This window comes from Phoenix dactylifera, chromosome 18 (assembly GCF_009389715.1).
Source record: "Phoenix dactylifera cultivar Barhee BC4 chromosome 18, palm_55x_up_171113_PBpolish2nd_filt_p, whole genome shotgun sequence".
Taxonomy (NCBI): domain Eukaryota; kingdom Viridiplantae; phylum Streptophyta; class Magnoliopsida; order Arecales; family Arecaceae; genus Phoenix; species Phoenix dactylifera.
Genome location: NC_052409.1, coordinates 5,953,733 through 5,978,219, shown reverse-complemented (window position 1 = coordinate 5,978,219; position 24,487 = coordinate 5,953,733). Strand labels below are relative to the sequence as shown.

Below are 24,487 nucleotides of genomic sequence, written 5' to 3'. Positions count from 1 at the left end.
ATTAGAATCCTAAAGTTTTTTCAGTATTTTATATATATGATTTTTAATAAAAACTTGTACATAATTTCATCAATATGATCAATTTTCAGCCGATACAACATCAAAGTGCTCCATTGATTTCACTAATAAGGATAACAACATTCATTTCAAGAGAAGTTGTGAAAATAACAAATTATGATAAGGTATGGTAGACGAACAACATATCAAATCTCATGAAGACTTAATAAAGTTCATTCATAATAGAGATAATAAAATTATTTCTTGGCAAAGAACTTTATCTATCATAAAAATAATATTACATATTTCATGAAAAGTTAATAAAAATATATTTATAAATATAACGATCATATTTACGAGAGAATTAATCAGGATAAGTTGCAAGCAATCAACTCTATAGAAATAAATGCTACACATCCATAATGATGAATGGCCGATTTGCATGGACAACTATATTAATTTATTGTTATCAACAATTATGTCATGGTAGAATAATTTTTTTTTTTAAAGTCACTCAGCTATAGTTATTTTGGATGCATTAGTTGTTAATTTGATAATTTGTTAAAAGCAGCTAAAAGTGCCCTACTATTTTTTTTTTTTTTTTTTGCTGAAGCAGATATATTATATAAATCGGATACCAATATATCCAAAAAAGTCAAAAGATAATAACTTCCAGAATGCAGTGGATATCTCTAAAATCCCAATTTACTATCCTATTATTTTTACAATATATGTGCTCCGACTGCAAGGCCATCTCCCTATTGATCATACCCGGCACTGTTTCTAACTTTTAGTGGGAAAAAGATTTAACGAAGGGGATGGGAGCATTGCATGAGGGCATCCATCTCAAGGGCTACACGACAAACGCATATGCTATTCCCATATACGGCCGGCTCTCGGCAATGCCTCTCTCTCACTCTCTCTCTCTCTCTTTTGGCTATTTACAACTAAATATTGGAAACGGTACGCTCACTTCCATCGCTCTCTCTCTCTCTCTCTCTCAGCATTTCCGGCTTTTTTTTCCCCTCCTCCTCAGATAGACTCTCCCAAGCCATCCACCTTCCTCCACCCTCTCCTATTTATTCCCTCCCAATCCCATACCTCGAGGTTGAAACTGGAGGGAGGGGAGAGAGAGATGGATTTGTGGGGGTTATTGGTAGCGGCGGCGGCGGCGGTGGCGGGGGCGGCGGCGGTGAGCGGCTTGGCGAGGAGGGTGCAGGAGTGGGTGCACGAATGGGGGCTCGGAGAGAAGAGGAAAAGGTTGCCGCCGGGGGACCTCGGGTGGCCTCTCCTCGGAAACATGGCCGCTTTCCTCTGGGCCTTCAAATCCAACGATCCCGACTCTTTCATCAACTCCTACGTCCGACGGTCAGTGTTCACTCGTTCATTCATTCTCGCTCTCTCTCTCTCTCTCTCTCTCTCTCTCACACGCACGTCCATTTTTGCTTGAGAATTCGGTGATTAGTTTGCGGGGAATCCGGTAAGTGGGGTTTTCGAGAGAGAGGAGAAGGATTAACCAAATTGAGTCGGTTAAGGCTGGTCCGCGAACCCGAATTTTACCGCCACATGTTTAACCGTCAGGCCCAAACCGGGTGCCACCGATTCCGAGAGCACCGCAATTGATCATCTAACTATTTATCACTCCACGAACCTTTTTGTTTCAAGTATTGGAGAGTCAGATATATACAATTTTATTTTTATGTCTGAAAAATTAAAATATATATAATTTTAATATACTTTGCAGTTATACGAGGGCTGATCTCTAGGAATTTTTCTTTTTAATTATTATGGCACTTCTTCATGAATAGCTACGAGCGAGTCATGATATACTGCTGAATTGGAGAGATCCAATCCTGCATCACTAAACATCTATGTATTTTTAACCGTTTTGAGATACTTGAATAGCTAGATATTAGAGATTTCAAAACAAGAGTGCAAGAATATATTAATCATAGCCTCTTTTCTAACTTTTTTTTTTTTTTTTTGGTGTACTCTTTTCTAACTTTCATTGATACTTTTTTTATCACTTTGTTTTGGGTGACCTTGATAACTAATTACGGCCCCGCTATAAAATTTTTTATAAAAAAAAATGCTACATCATTGTCTCGTATACTTTGTCTTGTAATAAGCTGATCAATATGCTCCATCGGCTGTTTTGTTAAATTTGTCTAGTAATAAGTAAGGATGGAAATACTTAATTGTTTAACTTGTTTAAATTGTTTCAATTTTTTATCAATTAGGATCAATTATTTTTAGATTTGGTTCTTAATTTTTTATCTGTTTAACAAATAAATTAGATTTAAATTAATAGATTTTTGATCTATTATGTATCCGATCCAATCTGATTGCTACCTCTAGTAATATGCTTGCTGATTGGGTATGGGACTGGGGTTAGACTAGGTTGAATGAATTATATATATATATTAAAAATGAAAAAGAACAAGACTGAGATTGAGGCTTCAGCTGGGGATGGGACCCGTTTGGATATGGCTGGTGGCGAGTACATGTGGTTCTCATTTGTCCCAGTCATGGTCCAAGTCGAGTATGGCCCACCAACACTGAGCCAAGGGAAATCCAAGTTAATGATATCATTAGAGCTGCTCTTATGGGCAAGTTCTTGCATGCTGACGTGGCCATGCGTGGTTGGTCGAGAGCATGGTAGCAGCTAACGCACAGACTGGTTGCATTGTGAAATACAGCCACGTCTGCAATTATATTTGTTTTGGCTTGTTTGGATAGTCCCTGTGGGATTGGGATTAAGATTTCAATATAACAAATATCAGACCCTGGCTGGCCCATATCAAATGTTATGACTTTCTCTATAGGTATACCTATGCATAAATCCGAACTAGCTTGGTACAAGATTTTACGAACCCTAAAAAAAAAAATAAATAAATTAGATAGGTCATATATTAAATTTTTCTAAAACATGATGATCCAATTTAGGAGTTTTTAAAACATGATGTTCTACAAACTTATCATGCACGCTTGTGTTTTTAGCGATATTAAAAATTTATTTTATAATTTAGTTATATGATATGGCTTTTGTTTTGCAAGATATATTTTATTTTCTTAAAAATACTCCGAGCGAGTGTGGCCTTACATGGTTTTGATTCATCTAATCCTCACCAAAAAAAAAGAAAAAATAATTGATTTATCTAAGTTTAGCCACGAATCAACTTGAATTGTAATGAATCCAAATGAGTTGAGTTTCCGATATTCAAGTGGCCTTGTCGCTTTATATGGGTAAAACTTCTCTCTTCTAACTTGTTTCATGTCTATATTCTCAGCCTCACTACTCTAGTTATGAAAGATTGGAAAAGTCCAATAAAAACATCGACATCAACATCAACATGCAAGGTGTTGCAACACATCCTAGTCTGTATCTAGTTTAATTTAAGTCACGACACCAAATCAGGTCAAACTTGGTTCCGATTTCAATAACCTAGACCCAAACTTATTATACTTTTTACCAATTGGGCTTGACCCATACCCCTACAGGTCCAATCATGGCTTGAAACACCTAGGTCACGATCCACTTGACTGAATCCAATCACAGCCAATTAGTTGTTCTAGTTGTTTAATATTTCTATTTTTTGGCACTACACCTGCTACATTTTTATACATAGCAAACTCCAGTGTTTGTAGCTTTGCATTTAAAGCACCATGCCTTGCATATATCACTTATAGTAAAATAAATGTGTGGTGGGACAACTTTTGTCACCGGCATTGGTGGGAGCGAAGGGTCGGCATGGAACGCTGCATGGGTGTTGTCTTCTTGCGGTAGGGAACTTTGTTTGCTTCTTTGAGGCCTGCGTTGGTTCTGTTCCTGCTGCTTGTTTTCAAGTCTTTTAGCTTAGGCTCGGATGTACAAATTCTTCTTGGAGAAAGGAGCGATAACAAGAAGACACATACTACAATGTCAAAAAAAATAAAAAACATTATAACAGAGTCCGGACAAAGGTCCAAATGGAGCTTGACTGCATCTTGATGGATATTTTGATGTCTGTTCTGAAGATTTGTTTGTGGGAATCAAATAAGAGCATGGGAACCAGTGGAATTCCCATTTCCACCCTCCCTCCCTTCTTTATTAGCTCAGTCTGAGACTCTTTGTTTGCAAACTGATGTGGACTGAGAACTGATTCTATTTAACTTCAAAAATCTTGGGTAGCTGATAATTAGCCTTATGGCATATTGACCGAGGTCTGTTTGGAGGAGCTATTGATAGTAGAACTGTTGAAAGTAGAACTTTTATAAAAAGCTTTTTGCTGTTTGGTAACTACATTTCTAAAGTGCTGTAGCAGTTTAACATATGTTTGGTAAACAATCTGAGAAAGTACTTTTGTATAATAAAATTACTATAGAGGACATTGCATAGTATTATACAACAGAGCATAATAAAATATAACTTATTTAATATATAAATATATTATATAGTATAATATTACTATAATATAATATATTATTATTATAATATAGTAATATAACATTATATATTATATCATAATAATTTAATATAATATTAAATTATTTAATATAACATATCAATGTATTATGATATAATGTAATATAATATTATATTTATATTATAATATAATAATAAAGGTACAAAATATTATAATTATTAGTGTACATTAATTTTTCATTATATAACATAATATAATAATGTATTATGATATAATGTAATATAATATTATATTTATAGTATAATACAATAATAAAGGTATAAAATATTATAATTATTAGCGTAAATTAATTTTATTATATAACATAATATTAAATTATTTAACATAACATATTAATGTATTATGATATAATGTAATATAATATTGTATTTATAGTATAATACAATAATAAGGTATAAAATAATAATATGAAACAAGAATACATTTTTTTATGCGGAAAGGAGTCTGATCTACGGCTAGGATATTTTGTTAGAGCTCTAGCAGATTTTTAGGCTTATAAAGGAACAAAATATGTAAATATTATATTTTATTATGGATATTTTGGTCAAAAAACAACTTTCCGACAAAGCTTAAAACAGTTTTTTCGGAAAACTCCAAAATAAAGCTTCTGTTGAAAAGTTGTTTTTAGCTTTCTTAAAAAACTAAAATAGATTTTCGAAATTTTTACCAAACATTCTTTTTCATCCAAAACTACTTTTAGAGGTAAAAGCTCTCCAAATGGGGCCCAAGTTAGGTTGGTGATAAATGAATACTCAGCAAGTGGTTTGTAAAGATTGTTACATATTGCACCTATTTTTCAGGACACCGAATGCCACACTTTTTTCAGTGACACATGGGCCCTGAAAGGGTGTGGGATTTGGCGCTGTCAAAAGTTGGTATATGCAAGCATTGCTTGGTTCCTTCCTCCCAATTCTTTCACCAGTAGTTACACCCCTCTGCTAAGCAACCAAGAGATTTTAGGTTCGAGTCTTGGTTGGTTCCTCCCAGGCATTTGGATCTGATTAGTTATAGTGCGGATGAGTTTCCCTCTTTTTCTCCAAAAAAAAAAAAAAATTCTCGAAAACTTTTGATTGTAAGACAATATTCATGCTTTACAAAGTTTTTTTTTTTTTCTTTTGATGAAGAGGGAGGCAAAGCCACCTGGCCTTTATTAGAAAAGTAGAGTTTATAAAAACTATTTATAAAAGACATGCTTTACAAGGTCATGGAACATCAAACAAATCACAAGGGACTAAAATTGTGCTTAAAGGGTCAACTAATGCTTCATATTAAACTCTACATCTTCAAGTGACTATAGCCAAATAGAGTTAAGGTGCTTTATATGTTTCCAAATTTTTAGGAAGCAATATCAAATTGGATCTTGGAATGGTTATCCCGAAAAGAACTTGACATGGTATTGTGGTCGACGAGATCATGCAACAAAAAGATACATTTGTGTGGAGCCCCAGCGGTACTATTAAATTTCTCATATAATTAGAGGTTTTAAGTTTTTTGATGCTTAATGTTAGGTTGATGATTTCCAAAATTGTTCATCTTTGCATTTTTAAATTTGATTGCCGAGGATGTTTGAAGCAATTTAAGATGTTGTTTTTTCTTCATTCCCCCCTCAATCCATGTCAATCAAAGATTGGACCTAAAGTGTGCATTGTTTTCACACACATGTTCGTGCTCCACATCTGCCACAAGGGACAGTACTTCAAAAACCAGAGGAGGAAAGAACAACCAGAGAATTTTTATGGCTTTTGAAGTTAAAGTGAACCCACGCAGAAGAGTTCTCCATCTGCTTCCGTGATATACTTACCACCTTTTTCTACATCATTATCAAAGTCACCTGAACATTGTGTGACCTTAACTTTGTCAACTTGTCTCTGCCATGCCTATTTCTCTCTTTGGATTCTGCAATCTTACTTTAGAGTTTCCATTGATCATATTTTTGACATTTTTGATTCTTAGTATATATGAAAAGATATCAAAAATTATGAAGGAATAATGATTTAAGGCACTGCATATACTAATTTGTAATTGTACCCCTGGTGTACTCGGAATTAACGCCAAACTGGGTTTTTGTTCGCTATACGTGGATAGGTAGTTCATGAAGATTTTATTGTCCATTTATAGGTTTAGCCGCATTGGAATATACAAGGCCTACATGTTTGGGAAGCCAACGATCATGGTTACAATACCTGAGACCTGCAAGCAAGTTTTGATGGACGACGAGCGCTTCGTGCCTGGTTGGCCTAAAGCCACTTGCGAGCTCATTGGGAAGAAATCATTTGTAGGCATCATTCATGAAGAGCACAAGCGGCTAAGGAGACTGACAGCAGCTCCAATTAATGGTTTTGAAGCACTTACTACATATCTAGAGTTCATTGAGGGTACTGTTGTATCAACTCTGAAGAAGTGGGCAGGAATGGGAGAGATTGAGTTCCTTACAGAGCTGCGGAGGTTTACATTCAAGATAATCATGAAAATATTTCTAAGCTCAGAGAGTGACAGCATCATGGATACTTTAGAGAAAGTCTACACTGATCTGAACTATGGAATGAGGGCAATGGCCATTAACCTCCCTGGATTTGCTTACCATAGAGCACTCAAGGTACATGTACTTTCTTCCCCTTTGTTTCTCTAAGAACTAATTCAACTAAAAGTTATACTTTCTGACAAGGAATTTCACTTGCTCAAATTGTCTTTTAGTTCTTTATCGTATTTCTGCTTCATGCTCTTTCCTTATTTTCCTTCCCTTATTCTAAGAGTTCTCACCTAAATGATTTTTTTTTTTTTTTGGTATACATAAATACCTTAACCCTGCAATTATGTTTTAGTGCTCCAATTTTGAAAATGGGTATTTAATAATTCTTGAGAGTTTAATTAGTAAAACTGGCATGTTCTTAAATTGCAGGCTCGGAAAAAATTGGTGGCAATTCTGCAAGCCATTCTGGATGAAAGAAAGGCAGCAAGGGCAAGAAATCCACCTCCAGCAGATAAGGACATGATGGATCGTCTCATGGAAGTTGAAGATGAAAACGGCAGAAGGTTAAGCAATGAGGAGATTATTGATATATTGCTTATGTATCTCAATGCTGGCCATGAATCTTCTGGCCATATCACCATGTGGGCCACTGTGTTTCTACAAGAAAACCCTGAATATTTCCAAAAAGCTAAGGTAGCTGAGGAGTTTGATATATGAGTTTAATTTCAACCTGATCTTTGAACATTGAAGTCACTGGAACTGATCATAACATGGCAAATCATTTAGGCAGAACAAGAGGAGATTAGAAGAAATAAACCACCTATGCAGAAGGGACTCACACTAAAGGAGGTCAAACAAATGGAGTATCTTTCAAAGGTCTGTCCAGCTTTTCATAAGTTTTTTTTTTTTAAAAAAAATAAATTATGTTAGCTCAAACTGTTGTATATATTATCACACCTTGGAGTTACACATTCTGAATATTGGCATCATTCTCATTTTTGAAGGTTATTGATGAGACGCTACGCATAGTTAACATCTCATTCGTGGCTTTCCGGAAAGCAACTGCTGATGTCTATGTCAATGGTTAGTTTCGTAAGCGACATTTCCAATTACTGAACAAAAAGAATCTAATAATCATGAGAGACTTAATCAGATTCAAAATAATAGGGAAAATATGTAATGTTTGCCTGTTCATAGGTTATCTCATACCTAAGGGCTGGAGAGTTCAGACTTGGTACAGAAGTGTTCACCTGGATCCTGAAGTTTACCCTGACCCGAAGAAGTTCAATCCCAGTAGATGGGATGTAAGTCAGACAGTGATTTTTCTCCTTTGTGTATTTTTTATGCCTCAAGGAGATGGTGTTCTTATGGAATACCCATGAATATGGGCATGCATATTTGTAGAGATATCTGTTACATATAAGTTTTATCTGTCCAGGGTCTGACACCCAAATCAGGAACTTTTCTTGCCTTTGGAGGAGGAAGCAGGTTGTGCCCCGGAAATGAGCTGGCCAAATTAGAGATCACTGTTTTCCTGCACTATTTTCTTCTTGATTATCGGTAGGTTCTTTTAGTCTCCATTTTACAGCATTTATTCTTCCCCCTTTGTCATACAATAGTAGACACATTGTTTATTCCAGTTTCTTCTTTAATTTTGTTTTATGTTGTTTGGTTTATTGTTTGTGGAATCACTAGGTACACAAGTTAATCTGAAACAACTTGAAAATTTAACTGGTACCTCACAGCGACCTGATTGTTCTTAGCAAGCAGAAAGTATTCCTTAAGCAAGCTTTTAATGCCTCTAATAGTCTGTAGTCCCGAATGATTTTCATCCCTGAAAATCCGACGGTTCCTTTCAATCCAAATTCTCCAGCAGATGGCAATGGAAATCATATTCCACCTAAGCCATTCTGCCTTCCTCATCTTATCTTTCCCTTGCCTCTTCCAAAGAAGAAGAAACTCGACGAACTCCTAATTTATGGACGAAGTGTTTCCAGATTGAAGCAGCAAAACCACGACTAAGGAAAAGGTGACTGGCTGATTCATCCACTCTGCTGCATAGTACACAAGATTGAGGGCCTGTCCTGTTTCTTGTTCTAAGATTATGTGCAGTTAGAAGCTTGTGGAATACTTGAGTATATCATTTACAGAAATTACTTGAAGTACTTGTAGAAACTTAGTAATTCCAGCTTCATTCATGACAGTTGGACTAGGACGTGTTTCACCAAACTACAACTAAGATGATGTAGTATATCTAAGATCATATTGTTGCTGATCTCTTCATCTTCTGGTGATGTGCAGCTGTACTTTCTGATGCTAGTGAAAACCTGATTCAGGGAAAGACAAAAATTTAAGGAAAATAAAGATAACCAGACAAACAGTAAAGTTTAATTCCGTTACGGAGTTTCAATTTATCTTTGAGTTAATTCATTAGGTTCTTCACAGACAATGTACTTGAACAGTTTTGTGCTTGATGACAGTGATGACCACCTATATAGTTTTTAATTTGTTATTTATATATCATTGTATTTGATTGATCAGATGTTGTTGTGGATAATGAGCTGTGATATAGTAGTAATAATTTAAAAGCAGCCTCACAAAATGTGTGTGCAGTCATAGGGTAAGAGAGACGCCATATAAAAATCCATATAGAGATTCACCGAAGGGTTTGATGGAATATTCCAAGATATAGGATTTGGTGGAACCAAAACTAGGTTGATGAGTTTCATATATTGGTTCTAAATCAAGCATTAGATATCTGTTTTTGCTCATTTTCTTTTGATTCCATTTGTTCTCTTTGATTATTTAAATTAAGTTGTAAGAGGAGTCATAAAGAACTAAACTGACTTCCAAAATGCATAGGTTCCAAGAATTCTTGTATATCATGATTTACCTGAATTCAGAGTATGACCTGTGGATTTATGTGCCTTGTCTTTGAGTATCAATCATCTCATTCTATCCTACATGAATTACTGGAGATCTCTAATGTAGGCTACTTTAACATGATCACAAGCTGAGTGTCAGCTGACTTTACCAGTCACCAATGGGATCTTGAGACCATTGGGGCTGTACAATTTATTGGGGCATTGTGATCTTTTGAATCAAATGGCATCATATTTTGCAACTATATGGATGCCAAAATTTCCAATATTAAGTTGGTGCTTCTGTTGCAATTATTAGGTGGGTAAGAGAGAACTTTGACCTTGAGAAAGTCATGCATCTAAAGAGTATCAGCACATTTACTCTCCAATTATGCATGTCACCATCCAATTGACTGGCTGGAAATTCTTATCTATTGCCTGTGCTCTACATTTGATTGTCACTAACTAGCCAAATATGGTGGTGCATCTAGGAGAGAACTTAGACCTTGAGAAAGTCATGCACCTAAAGAGAAGGAACCCAGTGAAAAACATGAAGCCAATAGAACTGCACACTTTCTTTCCAATAATGCATGCCACCGCCCAATTTATTGGTTCAAATTTCTCATCCATTGCCTAAGCTCTTCACATGATTGCCAATTACCCATTTTTGGCACTCGGTGCATTCCTATTCCATCTTTTGTGTTCAAAGCTTTTCAGTCCTCTTAGTAATCTCCTTTGTTTCAAGCCAAGCAAGTCTTTAGGGGTCCCTTGGGCATCTTAGAGTTAAAGCCACTGTGTTGTATTGCTCTACACTCATTTTCAAATATTGATTATTGTATAAAAAATGCACTATGACACAATGGCCATTGTGTGAAAAAATGCACTACCACACATTTTATATGTTAACTTTAGATACATAATGGTTTTATATTACAGGAACACATTATGAGACTTAATTTGTCAATGTGCAGGCTCACAAGGCTGAACCCAAAATGTCTAATGAGATACTTACCTCATCCGCGTCCGACAGACAATTGCCTGGCAAAAATCACAAAGAACTCAACGACATCAATGTAGGCAGAATACAGATGTGAACAGCTCTCCGCGTATTATCAAATAATTATAAGAAAATTATGTTTCAATGTGGCTGATTTTGTCCCAATTTTCAATCTATTAATATAGTTTACAAGATAGGCTCATTTTTGCACACTATCAAGGATATGATACTTTGATGTCTAGAGAGGAGATTATCAATGTAATAAGTCTCTTAATTTATATTTCTGATAATGGCATATCTTACAATCATTGAACGATGGTGTAAGTAATTCGATCGGGAAGAAGGAAGATTTTTTTTAACCCACTCAACTCGAATCTCTCAAAAGAAAACTAGAAGAAGATAGATAAATCTTGAATGTAGGATTTAAGTCTCTTTTTCTTTCATTGATGATTCCTCACCTCCTAAACTAAGTTACATAGCCCCTATTTATAATAATAATGAGGTCCCCCTTTTTTTGCGCTAAAAATGGGTATTTCATATATTATGTGAATGAATCCACCCAGTAGAATCAGCAAAAACTAAGTCACACAGTGCCCTAGGCAATTCGCCCTTCCTTGCCCACAGGGTGTCTCCTGAGTGGCACGCCACATACGCCACCACCCAGTCCCCTGCCCCGTTGGCCTCTCGATACACATGTTTAGCTTGAAAGGCCACTCCATCACTCGCCATATCCCAAATATCTCGAAGTAAAGGGTATACCCCTCCCCCTCCGCTCGGGCCCTTTTGGACCCAATTGATCACAGTGGTTGAGTCACCCTCCAATATAATCGAGGTAGCTCGGAGCGCTCGCCTGCGTGGGATAATCTGATCCAGGCCGCCTGTAGCTCTGCTCCTGGCACAGAGATGTCAAAGATCTGGCGCTGCCAGCAGCAACCACCCTAAAACTCGGGCCTCTGATGACGAAGCCTGCTCCTTCTCTCATGCCGCTTTCCAAAACAACGCCGTCAAAGTTGATCTTGAGGAAGCTCGGAGGTGGAAGCTTTTAGGTGAAATACACTCGACGGAGTGCTGCCGGAGCAATATGGGGCCCCTAGGTGTCCCGAGCTATCAAAGGCCCATGATCTAAGCCTGCCTGAATAATCTCAGCTATCTGTGCTCCGGCGCGCTCCACCACAAACCTCGGGGACGAGCCATGCTCTTCAAAGGTCCGAGCGTTCCTCGCCAGCCAAATCTGGTAGGCTATGCAGGTCGATCCTATGGCCACCCGGCGCATCTAACTCAGCAAGTCCAATGCCAGTCCAATGCCAGATTGTCTGTAGAAAGGAGTCTCTCTGACTCCAAGTCTCCTGCGGTACTGCAGCAAGTGTCCAGGCCCTCCTTGCCCACATACACTGGAACAACGCATGATCCACCGTCTCATCTGCCCGACATGCCGAGCACTGAGGGAGAATGCTCAATCCTCGTCTACTCAACACCGCTCTCATCGGCAAGCGCTCCCAAGCCACCTTTCATAGAAATAAGGCAATCCTGGGGTGGAGTCCAAATCTCCAAATCCAACCGCAATCCAGGCCCGACACATGGCCCCACTGGAGGGTCCAAAAAACGCCCCCAACCCTAATACTGGCTCTACATGACGTGCACCATACCTTGACATCCAAGCCCGCAGCTCTCGGGACCGGTAGCGAGCGGACCTGATCTGCTAACTGCTCACCAAACAGCTGGCCGAGCCTGGCACCATCCCACTCCGCCTCCCCTGGGACGAGGAGGTCACACACCCGGAGTCCGCCTACTTCTGCACTGATCATAGCCGGCTAGAGTCGCAAAGAGAGCGTATCCAACCACGGATCCTCCATCACGTCAATACTCCGTCCATCGCCAATCAACCACCTCGTGTTTGCCTCTGCCAGCAGTAAATGCCTCCTGATCTCCCGCCACATATAAGAATATCGCCGACCACCCAGGGCTGCCCTCCAATCCCTCCATGACCATATCTCGCCGCCATGACCTGGCACCAGAAACTCTGTGGCTCCAGGATGACCTCACCGCATGCTGAGCAAGAAGCGCCTTACGCCTCTCGAGAACGGACTACACCCCCAAACCTCCCTCACTAAGCGGCAGGCAGACTCGCTCCCAAGCCACTAGATGCACCCCATGGCCCCCTCCATGCGAGCCCCACAGAAAGCTTCAAAGCAACTACTTAATCCCTCTCAGCAAAGTTTTCGGGAGCACAGTATTAGCCATAAGATAAACTGGCATAGAACACAACACAGAGTTGACCAGTGTCAAACGACCCATCATAGATAGAGAGGTCACCCTCCAACCCTCCAGTCTGCTCTGCAATCGCTGGACTAGGCCCGTGCACTCCGCTGCCCTCAGCTGCCTCCTTGTGATCGGAACTCCCAATTAACTCCACGCACTCTCCTGCTCCTGCACCTCCAATATTGCCCTGATCTTCCGCCGTACCCTCCGCTCCGTGCTTGGACTAAAGGAGATAGCAGATTTCTGAAGATTTACCCTTTGTCTGGAGGCCACATGGTAAGCTACCAACACCCGCTTAAGGGCTCGCGCGTCCCTCGCCCTAGCCAGTAGAAGACAGTCATCTGCAAACAAAAGATGAGATATAGGGCGAGAGCCAGGAGCTGGCACATAGGCTACCAATTCTTGACTCTCGCAAGCTGCCTGCAAAACATGGAAAAGCACATCAGAACAGATAATGAAGAGGTATGAGAACAAAGGACATCTCTAATGGAGGCCCATGGTGGACTGAAAGAACAGCGACGGCGTCCTGTTGATCAGGATGGAGAATCTTGACCCCAGCACACAGCCCAACACCCAGTCTATTCATATCTCATGAAATCCAAAACTCTCCAATGCACACATGAGGAAGCTCCACCGGATCCTATCATAGGCTCGCTCCATGTTCAGCTTGACTACCATCAAACTCCGCCTCTTCAGAGCTCGTTGTAAATCCCACATAAACTCCTGAGCTAGCACGACGTTGTCAGAAATGCTCCTACTCCCCACGAAAGCTCCTTGCTCCTGACAGATGATACCTGGCAACAAAGGTTTCATCCTACCCACCATGATCCTCGCCACCATCTTATACAAGGTAGTGCATAAACTAATGGGTCTGAAGTGGCTCGGCTCCGAGGCGTCTTGGCGCTTCGGTATCAGACTGTTGTACATAGCCTTCCAGTCATCTATCATCTCCGCCCGAGTGAAGAACAACTGAACTGCCTCCACCACTACTCTTTGGATGATGCTCCAATACCTATGGAAGAAGAAAGGGGGGAAGCCATCTGGTCCAAGGGCCTTGTCCTCAGCTATGGCCCAGACCGCCTCCTGTACCTCCATCTCCAACACTAGCCGAATCAGGGTTACATTCTCTGCCTCCTCAATTCTAACCTCCGGCCTAGGGAGCTAACCGGTCTCTCCTGACCCACTATCCTCGATCCACCTAGATCTGAAAAAATCATATAGTACATATCTAACCGCATCCTCGTCCTCCACCCGCTGGCCCGTCCCCATCCTCAGCGAACGAATCATATTTCTCTGTCGCCTGATCACCGTCGTCCTATGGAAGAAACTTGTATTCCAGTCAGCTTCTTTAACCCACTGAACCTTGGATTTCTGTCTCCAAAAAACCTCCTGCTGCCTCAATAGGGTATGATGTGTGCCAAGTAGCTGTCGTAGATCCACCATATCAGCCTCCTAAGCTCTCCTCCCCGATCCTTCTATCCCTGTAGCTCCGCTATCGCGGTCTCCACCTCCTCCAGTCTTCGAAAGATGTTGTCCACTACCTCCCAATTCCATCGACGAAGGCGCTGTTTAGTGAGCTCCAGCCTGCATGACACCCTTTGCATGGCGTCCCCTCGCACTGGCACTCCCCATGCCGCCCGTACAAGAGGTCCTCCTTTCACAATTTAGGTTTAATTCCTCTCGACTAGATATCCTAAAATAAATATGATTAATAAAAATATACTAAAAAAGCTAAAATTTAGAAATATTTTCAAAAAAACTAAAATTCTTGACAAGATAGATCTCGACTTCTACATCAACTCTACTTTCTGTCGCTTCGTCTAATTCTTCTCGGATAAAGAGCTACGCTCAGTTAAAGTCTTACCAGAAAAGAAAACTTTCAGTTGACCAATCTAGTTCGGGGCCTAAACGATGAGATTTTGGCCCGATTCAACCTTCTAGGAGATTGGCCAAAAGTTGTAGATCTCGAAAAAAGACCCAAATTCAAAAAAAGATCATTTCAATCGAGCATCGTATGATCAAATTATGACATTCGGAAGTTTGGCTGCGACTCGGCTTTCCAATGTGACCGATTTTGCTCTTGAACCCTATCGAGCTCTACTTGTAGTAGTCAAAGTGTTTCTCATTGAGTCTTCTGAATACTCGTAGTGGCCAAAATATTCTCCATCGAGCCTGGTGATCCTACTGAATACTCATAGTGGTCAAAATAGTCCACATCGAATCCGGTGATCCTTCTGGATCAGTAAGCCATCCACAGTAATTAGTCAATCAACAGGAACAAGCTAAAGAGACAACAACAGAGAAGATAAGAGATAGAAGTGGAAACAAACATGGGCTTAATTGCATGAAGTTACGTAGAGTGATTAGACTTGGAAGCATCAACTACCAAAGTTAAAGGAATTGAGGGGAGGCAGACTATAATAGCAATCAAAGACAAAGGTTGTAAATAAAGAAAATAGAATTAACTGAATGGCTTTAGCCTTTAACCATTGACATGAGTGCTTTTTACAGACTCAACCAACTGATTGATACCTTTACTCTTGGGATGAAGCACAAAGCCAGAGAGAACTAGCACCCATGCATATCTTGCTCTAATGGTGAGCATCTTCTTCCTCACAAAACTTCGTATATTCCTTTGGACCCATTAGTGAGTCCAGCTCCGATGGACTGCTGGGTCGAACCTTGATCATCCATCCATCTTCATAAGGGCTTGAGTTGATCTAAACAAGAGAAAAACATAGGAGGCCTCAATCAGTTAACATTCGACTCTTTGTTCATATGCATCGTTAAGCTGCATTCTTGACATGCATCACTTAGAGCTGCATCTTTCCAAAATATAGGAGGTATTTGGAAATAAAAGGTGGGTTTGATTTGCTGAATTACCAGACCAGGTGTTTCAGTTAGCTTGGTGTTCACTTCAACAACTTCACCAGCAACAGGGGAGTTAACATCACTAGTTGCTTTCACACTCTCCACTGCTCCAAAGCTGCCTCCTTTGGAAACTGAACTCGCAGCTTCCGGCAATTCCACAAACACCACCTCTCCCAGATGGCCCTGTCCACAAGACAAACATATTTATTTTCTGAAGAATAGTTGGTCAAACAAGAAGCCATTAACAATTGATGATGTAAAAGTTCTCAGAAAGAGAAAAAAAAAGAAAAAAGAAAAATAAAGTACAGGGCAATACCATAATAATGATAAGAGAGTTTTCTACATTAAAATGGCATCTTTTATATGAATTTAGATGGTGAACAAGAGCTGAAGCTTTGCATAACTCTATAATTTTTTCCTGAATGAGAGGTAAAGGAGAAGTTATAAAAAGTTGCAGGAAGTATTTTCGACGGGAAAAAAGGTTGTCCGGGCTTGCTGTACGTACAGCAAATTTATAAATTCCTAGAATCTAAACATACTGATATAACTAATACAAGTATAGATTCAATCTCTACAATGTTAAGGCTACTGCAAATTTTTCAGTTTCTGCGAGTGCTGGATATTATTCGACCCTGAACCAGTTGAATATGAATCTAGACTTGCTTCTACCTTGGAAAGATTTGGTTGGATCATCCAAAATTTTTTTCAGGTCAGGTTGGTTGATTTAATTAAGGTGTTGTATGTGTTAATCCTGTTGAGTCGAGGAAGATTATGTTCAACTGAGGGTACAACCCTGTAAGAAAATTACAATTCACATCAGAATAAGCTCATAGGCAGTGATGAGCCACTGAAGTAGAGATATTTTTTACTTGATAGCCAATTTAGGATCTTAAAAACTATGAGTATTAAACAAGAATACTGCAATTCACCAATGAAACCACAAAGAATCAAGAAAGTAGACTTGCAATTATTTCGGTTAACATGAACAAAATGTTCATTAGCTAATATAACCTCGAAGATTGTCATATCATGGCTGAAGAACTAAAAAACAGACAGAAATTTTAACAGTTTTGCATCATTCTACCAAGAAAAAGGGTAGAAAACAGAGTGGTGTCATTATGACGAGATTATCAGTTTTCAGATGAGGACAACAAATGGAGAATTCTCACCTGGGCATGGTCGGTGATGCCGATGGTAGCCACCGAGCCCTCGTTCTTTACCCACTCATGGGAAGAAGTGTACTTTAGTCCATCTAAAACTGCAAACATGATACTTATTTAAGCAACCAGATGACAAAAATTCTGTCTTCCCGCCACTTATCAAATCCTTCTATCATACTGTAGGAAGGGAAACATAGAAACCAGTCCAACGACTTCGACAAAGGAAGCAATCTAGGGAGACCCACCCAATCGTTATGTTATTCGGCATTAGCCTCTCAATTGACAAAAACTTAAGGAGACGTTCCTTATAAAAAATTTGTATAGGACATATGATTTGAATTGCTTGTGTTGTTTATAGCACTGATGTGCTTTATATACAAGTTGAGCCTCCAGATATAGTAGAATACAACAATAAAATTTTATGATTATGGAAAAAATAGTAGGGATCAGATATATTATAATACAATAGCAAAATCTTGCATACACAATCTTGGTATGATATTACAGCTGCTACATAATGCATGATTCTAAGCTGTAATACCTTATAAGAAAAGAAAAATAAAAGAGAGAGCAAAGTAGAGAGAACAAGTACTAGAAAAGCTCAAGATTTTTCTTTTTAAACTGCTTTCTCCACCTGAATTCCATCCAATGCAATGAAAACCAGTCTCACAAAAAACTTGAAACAGAAGTCACTTCTTTGAGAAAAGTGCAACAAAGAGAGACCCATGAACTAAATCTTTGGGAATCGCAGTCCAGACTACTTTAACAGAAGAATTTATCTGAATAAACTAGAGGATTGGGGAGTAGAGAGGGAGAATACCAGAAGAGAAGCATCTGGAGATGGAGAAGGGGAGGAGAGGAGGAGTTTTGGCGCCGCTGCAGGAGATTTTCAGTGCATTGGCTGTTGAAGAAGCCCACAGCTTTAGTGCCATCCTCTCTGTTACCTTTCCCTCCGTTTTCCTCTTCTATCTTTTGAGTGGAGCGGAGCTTGGGGCAGGATAGAGGAAAAGGAAAATGGGCCGTCATAGATTCGGTGACTCCATGTGGATGGGATGGAGATGGGATGGATGAATGAGTCGAATGGTTGGCGGCTATTCGTAACCTCATCCTCAAAACTTTTTTCGTATGTATCTTACAGCATATACGTATTTACTTACATACATACATATACATGCATGTACATACATACATACATACATACATACCTATACATACATATATATAGTGGAAGATATGGTCTACTTGATTTCTAAGTTCAATAATAAGCTTTGATGATCAGTTTTAGTCATATTAATATCAAAAAATGTATTTTATCATTTCCTTAAATTTTAAACTTTTTTCTTACTTTGAAGAATTTGTGAGGATGAATAAGACATTTTAAAAGGACAAAAAGTTTTAAAAATAAGATAATAAAAAAGTTCTAGTGAAGGAAATAATTATGACGTGGTGCGTCAACAATCTTCTTCTATTTGGTTGTTAAAATCTATATACTTCAATAAGGTTACTTGCTATAAAATTTCTAATAATATAATTTCAAGAATAAGCTTTGTTAAGACCTTTTTCAAAAAAATGGGTGAGAATTTTGCCACAAAAAAAAAAACCCATTTTTATTTTAAAGAATTTTTCATTTTATAGATTTGGTATGGTTTTTAGAGTTTACAAATAAAGCACCCCGGCCTTTGCTTATAGATTTGTATGAACCCTATTTAAAATTTATGTATGAAGTGTTAAAAACTGATACAAGCTTTTCAATATGAACAAGTTTATTCTAAAATTTGTGTGATTTGATTTTTAATATGAACAAGTTTATTCTAAAACTTGTGTCATTTTTAACTTAATAATTATAAATTCATAATTTAAAATTTGCACAATTTTACAATCATTCTCTTTCTATATTTTGGATCATTCATTATCAAATTTCAATCAAAATCTATACAAATTTTCTACCATATTAACATGAATTATATATTGAAATTATTCATTCACAAGCTAGTGCAAGTTCTTTTTTTATACTTATGTAACCACCAAGAAAGACTCATGCAAGCTTGTTACTATATTATCATTTTCTTTCCTTTTCTTTTGTTCTTCATGGGAGGGTTGCGTTCATCAAAACTTTCGGTATTTGAGGAGGTGATGTAATGTAGACAAAGAAAGTAATGTGATTGGATCAATTATGCAAATGTGAGTTGAGATCGTAATAAAGTAATAAACCAAGCTCTCAAGTACCATGTTTAAATATTTGCATAAAGTTTTCAGCACTTCATACACAAAAATTTCCAGTACCTCATTCGCAAGCTTTAAATAAGTAAGCTTTACATAAATTTAAAAAGAATGAAGCTCAAAACATAAATATCTTTTTTTACTCAAAAGAGCCAATAATTTTGTCTCCAACTCTAAAAACTATTCCCAAATTGCAAAAATTGAAAACAATATTGAATTTGCAAAACAAAAATAGGATATATTTTCTTACAAAATTCTCAAAATAGTTTTTCATAAAACATCTACTAAATTATTAATTTTGCAAAAAAAAAGGGATTTACTTTTTTGAATGGATTGATACGGTACTTTCCAACATTTTTTTTCTTGAATTTAAGTACAAGAGGGATAGTAATCTACATGGATATATTCAATATGTGTTTGTTAGATATTAAATAAATATAAATAGATATTTAAATTTGTGTAGTGCATGCCTTGTGCTTAAACACATGGTAAAATTATCCAAGAACTCTTAATATTATACCAACCGAAAAAAAAAAAATCCTTCTAGACAAAAAAAAAATCCAGTATACATTCACCAAAAAACCCCACACGCATAGCTAGAGACACGAAATATGAACTCAAACTTTGACTTGGGCCAGGGTCAGTGTATGTCATGGTGGGCCCGCGCATTCCAACTCTCCTCCGTTTTCTTTTTTCTTTTCCGCTTATCTTTCTTTTTAAAATTCTCTCGGAGAATAGGAGAGGAGAGGAGATCCGCTGCCGAGAACGATGGCCGACGACCAGCGGGGGGTCGAGATCACCCTCAAAACCATCGGCCCCGTCCGCCCCACCACAATCCGAGTCTCTTCTCCCATTAAGGTCAGCGCCCTAAACCCTAACCCTAATCCCCAATTCCAACCTCTGTGATCTGAGAAAGATCTCTCAAGGCTCCGTGAATTCTCCCGTGCCCAATTTGTGTCGTCGCAGGTCTGCGATTTGAGAATATTGGTTGCTGCCGAGCGCCGGCTTCCGGCCGACAGACTGAAGCTTGTGCTGCGAGGAAAGACCCTCCATGACAAGAACGGGGACGAAGATGCGCTAATTAGCCTCGAGGATCGGGGTAGTTTCACTTTTTTCTTTTCTGTTCTTGTTTAATTTGGCTGTTAAAGTTTGTGGAATTTTTTAAATTTAGAAGCTTTTTTAAGATTAAGCGATCAAAATTGAATCTTTTTTTCCTTGAACTATTTATTTGGATGAGATGATTAGAATCTCTGAAAAGGAATTTATTCTGTGGTTAATTTAAAGATACTAATTCATGAAAGTCTTTTTTTGTTATTTAATTGTGAATTAGATTCAGCGTTGGGTTACTTTTCGACAGCGGAGTTTGGATTTGGCCTTCGAGCTAGAGTGGTATCTTTAAAATATGTTTTAGAATTGTTGAGGGAGAATTTGAGAACTTATAATATGGGTGTTGGTGAAAGTTTAATTTGTTGTAATGGTGAATTCTGTTGCAAGAACACGGAAAGTGATTAAGATCTTGGTTGTGAATTATTGGTTATAGTAAGATAAACCTATGTTTCTTGAAGCCAATCAATATCATACTTGTAAATTTAACTATCTAGCCTTGTCCAAGCTACTGAGTTTACTTTATGAGATCTTACTTGCCAATAATTCTTATTAAGAGCTATATTCAGTGTTACTATGAATTTTTGGAAATCTATTTCGTATTACAAATGCCATCCATGTTAGCTCAGGTCTCCCCCTTTTCAACTCATATTCAAGCAGTCCTTAAAATAGGCACTCCAATGCTTATCATATGCTCCTACTTCACGATCACTGCTCAACATAGCAATCCCCACAACAGTGCAGGTTGTATACCTTAATTTTTTTTTACTCCTAATAGTAATGTACAATCAGAAATCAATGGTGTTGAATTCTCTCACTAAGAATGCTGATTATCGCTTTCATTTACCTTTCTTCTATACTTTCCTAACATCACTCTAGCTTTTCATTTAGTAAATTCTTGGTTTTCAAAATAATATATTTTGAGAAATCTCGGGTCCATAAATTCTACTTGTACATGTAAACCCGCAAACATTTCCGTCATTTGTATGTTCCACATTTGATCTGACTAATAATGTTTGCATCTTCTCTAGTCTTATGAAACTGCACTTATTCTTTTGCAAGTGAATCTAGCCATATGATGTTTGCATGACATCCAAAGAGGTAAAGGCTTTTATTGCTTTCTTTGATTAACTGAAAATTATTTAGTTAGACATATACAAGGAGCAATGACTATAAGCCTTGTATCTCAACTTTAAATGAGCAAATGGATAGAGTATGCATTTCATTATTACCTTAAATCACATCATTTAGCTAGACATATACAAGGAGAAGTGGCTATAAGCCTTTTATCTCAACTTTAAATGAGCACGTGAATAGAGTTTGCATTTCATTATTACCTTAAAATGCATATGATTCATATTACTTTGTGGATTGAGTTCTTTCTTAATTTGCTAACAGTATTTTTCAGATTCTCTGATAGTAGCTGTCATGCCTAAGCCACCTGCCAAGCATCTTCATGAGGGCAGTGATGAAGAAGAAGAAGAACTGGTTAGATAGCATTATTAAACCTGCACTACATGAAAATTAAAATCGATTTCTTCCTTAGGATTTACATTTCATGTCTTGGTTATCCAGAAATTTCATATCCCACAGTCGACGAGCTGGTGGAAGAGGAGGATTTTTTCTTTTCTTCATGAGAAATTGAGATTGCCCGGTATATATATATTTTATACATATTTACTCATGAAAGAAGATCATATGCAGATCATGTGACTACAATCCTTGTTAATGTTAATAGATATCGTGTTGATCGCAATGTTCTCTATCAGTCTAAAGGCTTGGGCTGGCGTCGTTCTATGGTTTTCACTGGCACCTGTTGCTCACAAATGGGATGTAGGCCCCTTATATGTAAGTGTGCCTTTTCCTCTTCAGTTTCAATTGGTACATGACCTGAATATTAATGACACTTAAAAGATTGACTTAAAGAAATATAGTTGAGTATTTTCATTTGTTATTACCTACAATTATGGGTACTCATGTTCATTTTTCAATTCACACTAGTACTTGGCACTCTATGCAGATACTTGGGACAGGATTCTTACTCATACTTCTGAATCTTGGGAGGAGACAGCATGGTGATCTTAGGTATGTATCATTTTTATGTAAAGCTTTTGTCCCTGATTTTGGCCCATTGACACCGAGGCTGGTCATTTGCTTTCTTATTCACACATGTAAAAATGAGAAAAAGAAAATTCTCATAACTCCTGATAGACCTTACCCCAGCTTTCTGATGGAATTGAGACTTCTATATATTGGATCTTTGCACTATCCCATCTGCTTGCTTAAATTATCTGCTTTCTTACTTATCTCCTTCAATCATTAATTATCTTTTGAATTCTTTTCACGGAGCATATTATTTGATGTTTACTTTTGTGCACCGAACTTGTTAATGTTATGTACGTGCTTAAAATTATAGTCCATCAGAAGGGGATAACTGTTCCTGATGAGGAAATTAACACTTAGCTGCTAGCTCACAAATGTTACATTGGGCCTTGTGACTCAAGAATGTAATGTGGCAGATCTCATGTCTCTTGAAAGATGTAGTAGTCATTTTACATTTTCGTGCTGTTGGAACTGGAAGTACAAACTAACAAGCTTGTTGCATTTATTTGAAGCTGATTATAGAAATTATTTTTTTCTATCCTTGTTCCTGTTTAGAGTTGGATCCTAAAATAAACTGGACTTCAAAATATCATGCCAGATTATATGAATCTGTTTTTGGGCCGTTTTCAACTGAGCATGTGCTTCCAACACATGATTCTGGCAATATGGTTGATATCCTATGGAGAGATCAATCAACATACTACCTTAACCAATAAACGATATTTCACCTATACTCAACTCGCTTGATCAACGTATGGTCGAACTTTGAAAACATTTTGTTGCCAGATGTCAATCCAATATTAACTTTCCATGGTTGGCAAGAATTTCCTGATCAACAGAAATTTTGGACTGGTGAGCACCTGGCCTGGAAACCTTCCAGGCCAGTTGGAGGATAGGGAACCCATCTTGACCTACAGAATTATACCTTGTGCAGCAAGGAGCAAGCTTTCCTAGTTTCTCTACTTGTGTAACTTTAAGACGAGGGCAGGGTTTAGTAGAGATAATCACATTCATTTTCAATGTTCAAACCCAAAGAGCCAATCAGAATAAAATTCCATCATGAACCAATATGCCTCTGTACTAAAAATTGATATCTTTGCACAGCATAAAAATTTCTAATGTTAGAGAAATATAGACTTTATATAGAACATCATTGCTTTGTCCAACAGTGGAGTTGTCATTTTCTCATAGGGAAAGGGTCAATTTGTCCGCAAGAGGTTCATACAGATTATATGTGATCGAGTGCACCTAACTCTGGCTATTGGATTTTGTAATTACCATCTGCATCACAGTTCATAGTATGGTATATTCACGCTAGCAGTTTGATACTATTTGTGTTGTTCCATTATTATTCTCTAATTCTTTTCCTCATTCTGAAGCTTCTTGACTTGTGTCTTTTATTCTTGTTCTAGGAGTCTATTGCTGTTTTGTTGGTTTACCAGATATTTTTTCAATTTTTATGCAGTGCATATTCGATATTCAATGAAGATTTCAGAGAGCTTCCTGGCACTCTCAATGCAGAGCGTTTGGATAGAGATATTAGAGCTGGTCAATTTTGAGCCCCTAAACACCCTGACACCCATTTTGAGTGGGGTTATACATGAGCAAAATTTTGGATTTGCAACTGTACTGTGTTGCATACTCTCTCTCTCTCTCTCTCTCTCTCGTGTCTCTGTGTGTGTGTGAGATACATGTAATTTTCTCGAATGATCTTATACCTAATGGAATGAATCAGAATCAATTGGAATTACTTTGCTGTTACTGAAAGGGCCATGCTATACTCTGGTGAAGACTAGAATGATCATACACTGATTGGGTGCTTCTATCTTTTTTTTCGGACGGAAATTTACTTATTTAGGTATATAAAGAGAGTACGAAGGGGCCAAAACCCAGAAGATCGAAACGTTGCAATAAGAAATAAAAAGCTAAACACTGGAAAGATGATTGCCCAAAACATCTGAATGAGAATGGGGTGCTTC

At 37.9% G+C, this 24,487-nt stretch overlaps 3 protein-coding genes across 5 annotated transcripts; 2 read left to right on the top strand and 1 right to left on the bottom strand.

The window, feature by feature from the left end:
* The first annotated feature begins 977 nt into the window (after nt 1–977).
* Nucleotides 978–11,147, top strand: LOC103714070 (ent-kaurenoic acid oxidase-like). Of its 2 annotated transcripts, none has more exons than XM_039115515.1 (8): nt 978–1,365; nt 6,582–7,059; nt 7,363–7,626; nt 7,720–7,809; nt 7,938–8,016; nt 8,131–8,237; nt 8,372–8,493; nt 8,629–9,206. In XM_039115515.1, exons 1-8 carry the CDS (start codon nt 1,133–1,135, stop codon nt 8,639–8,641), a joined length of 1,386 nt encoding a protein of 461 aa, XP_038971443.1. In that variant the 5' UTR covers nt 978–1,132; the 3' UTR covers nt 8,642–9,206. The 2 variants fall into 2 exon arrangements, with proteins under 2 accessions (XP_038971443.1, XP_026663064.2); XM_026807263.2 differs by lacking the exon at nt 8,629–9,206 and adding an exon at nt 10,766–11,147 and having other exon boundaries at nt 979–1,365.
* On the bottom strand, nt 9,054–18,119 carry LOC103714030 (glycine cleavage system H protein 3, mitochondrial-like). Of its 2 annotated transcripts, XR_605143.4 has the most exons (5): nt 17,902–18,118; nt 17,091–17,179; nt 15,934–16,104; nt 15,583–15,770; nt 9,054–9,260 (listed from the first exon to the last, which is right to left on the bottom strand). XR_605143.4 is itself a non-coding variant. In XM_008801139.4 (4 exons), exons 1-4 carry the CDS (start codon nt 18,011–18,013, stop codon nt 15,642–15,644), a joined length of 501 nt encoding a protein of 166 aa, XP_008799361.1. In that variant the 5' UTR covers nt 18,014–18,119; the 3' UTR covers nt 15,366–15,641. The 2 variants fall into 2 exon arrangements, 1 of the variants encoding a protein (XP_008799361.1); XM_008801139.4 differs by lacking the exon at nt 9,054–9,260 and having other exon boundaries at nt 15,366–15,770; nt 17,902–18,119.
* Nucleotides 18,120–20,011: 1,892 nt separating this feature from the next.
* LOC103714031 lies at nt 20,012–24,269 on the top strand. Its single transcript, XM_008801142.3, has 7 exons — nt 20,012–20,159; nt 20,268–20,400; nt 21,814–21,893; nt 21,981–22,059; nt 22,144–22,253; nt 22,426–22,490; nt 23,974–24,269. Exons 1-7 carry the CDS (start codon nt 20,070–20,072, stop codon nt 24,065–24,067), a joined length of 651 nt encoding a protein of 216 aa, XP_008799364.1. The 5' UTR covers nt 20,012–20,069; the 3' UTR covers nt 24,068–24,269.
* The last annotated feature ends 218 nt before the right edge of the window (nt 24,270–24,487 follow it).

Coding starts and splice junctions, on each gene's coding strand:
- LOC103714070 (XM_026807263.2), top strand. CDS start 1,133: ATGGATTTGTGGGGGTTATTGGTAGCGGCGGCGGCGGCGGTGGCGGGG. Junction 1,366..6,581: donor ATCAACTCCTACGTCCGACG/GTCAGTGTTCAC, acceptor GTCCATTTATAG/GTTTAGCCGCATTGGAATAT. Junction 8,238..8,371: donor TCAATCCCAGTAGATGGGAT/GTAAGTCAGACA, acceptor TTATCTGTCCAG/GGTCTGACACCCAAATCAGG.
- LOC103714031 (XM_008801142.3), top strand. CDS start 20,070: ATGGCCGACGACCAGCGGGGGGTCGAGATCACCCTCAAAACCATCGGC. Junction 22,254..22,425: donor GGGATGTAGGCCCCTTATAT/GTAAGTGTGCCT, acceptor CACTCTATGCAG/ATACTTGGGACAGGATTCTT. Junction 22,491..23,973: donor AGACAGCATGGTGATCTTAG/GTATGTATCATT, acceptor ATTTTTATGCAG/TGCATATTCGATATTCAATG.
- LOC103714030 (XM_008801139.4), bottom strand. CDS start 18,013: ATGGCACTAAAGCTGTGGGCTTCTTCAACAGCCAATGCACTGAAAATC. Junction 17,180..17,901: donor CTCCAGATGCTTCTCTTCTG/GTATTCTCCCTC, acceptor TCATGTTTGCAG/TTTTAGATGGACTAAAGTAC. Junction 16,105..17,090: donor GCATCACCGACCATGCCCAG/GTGAGAATTCTC, acceptor TCTTGTGGACAG/GGCCATCTGGGAGAGGTGGT.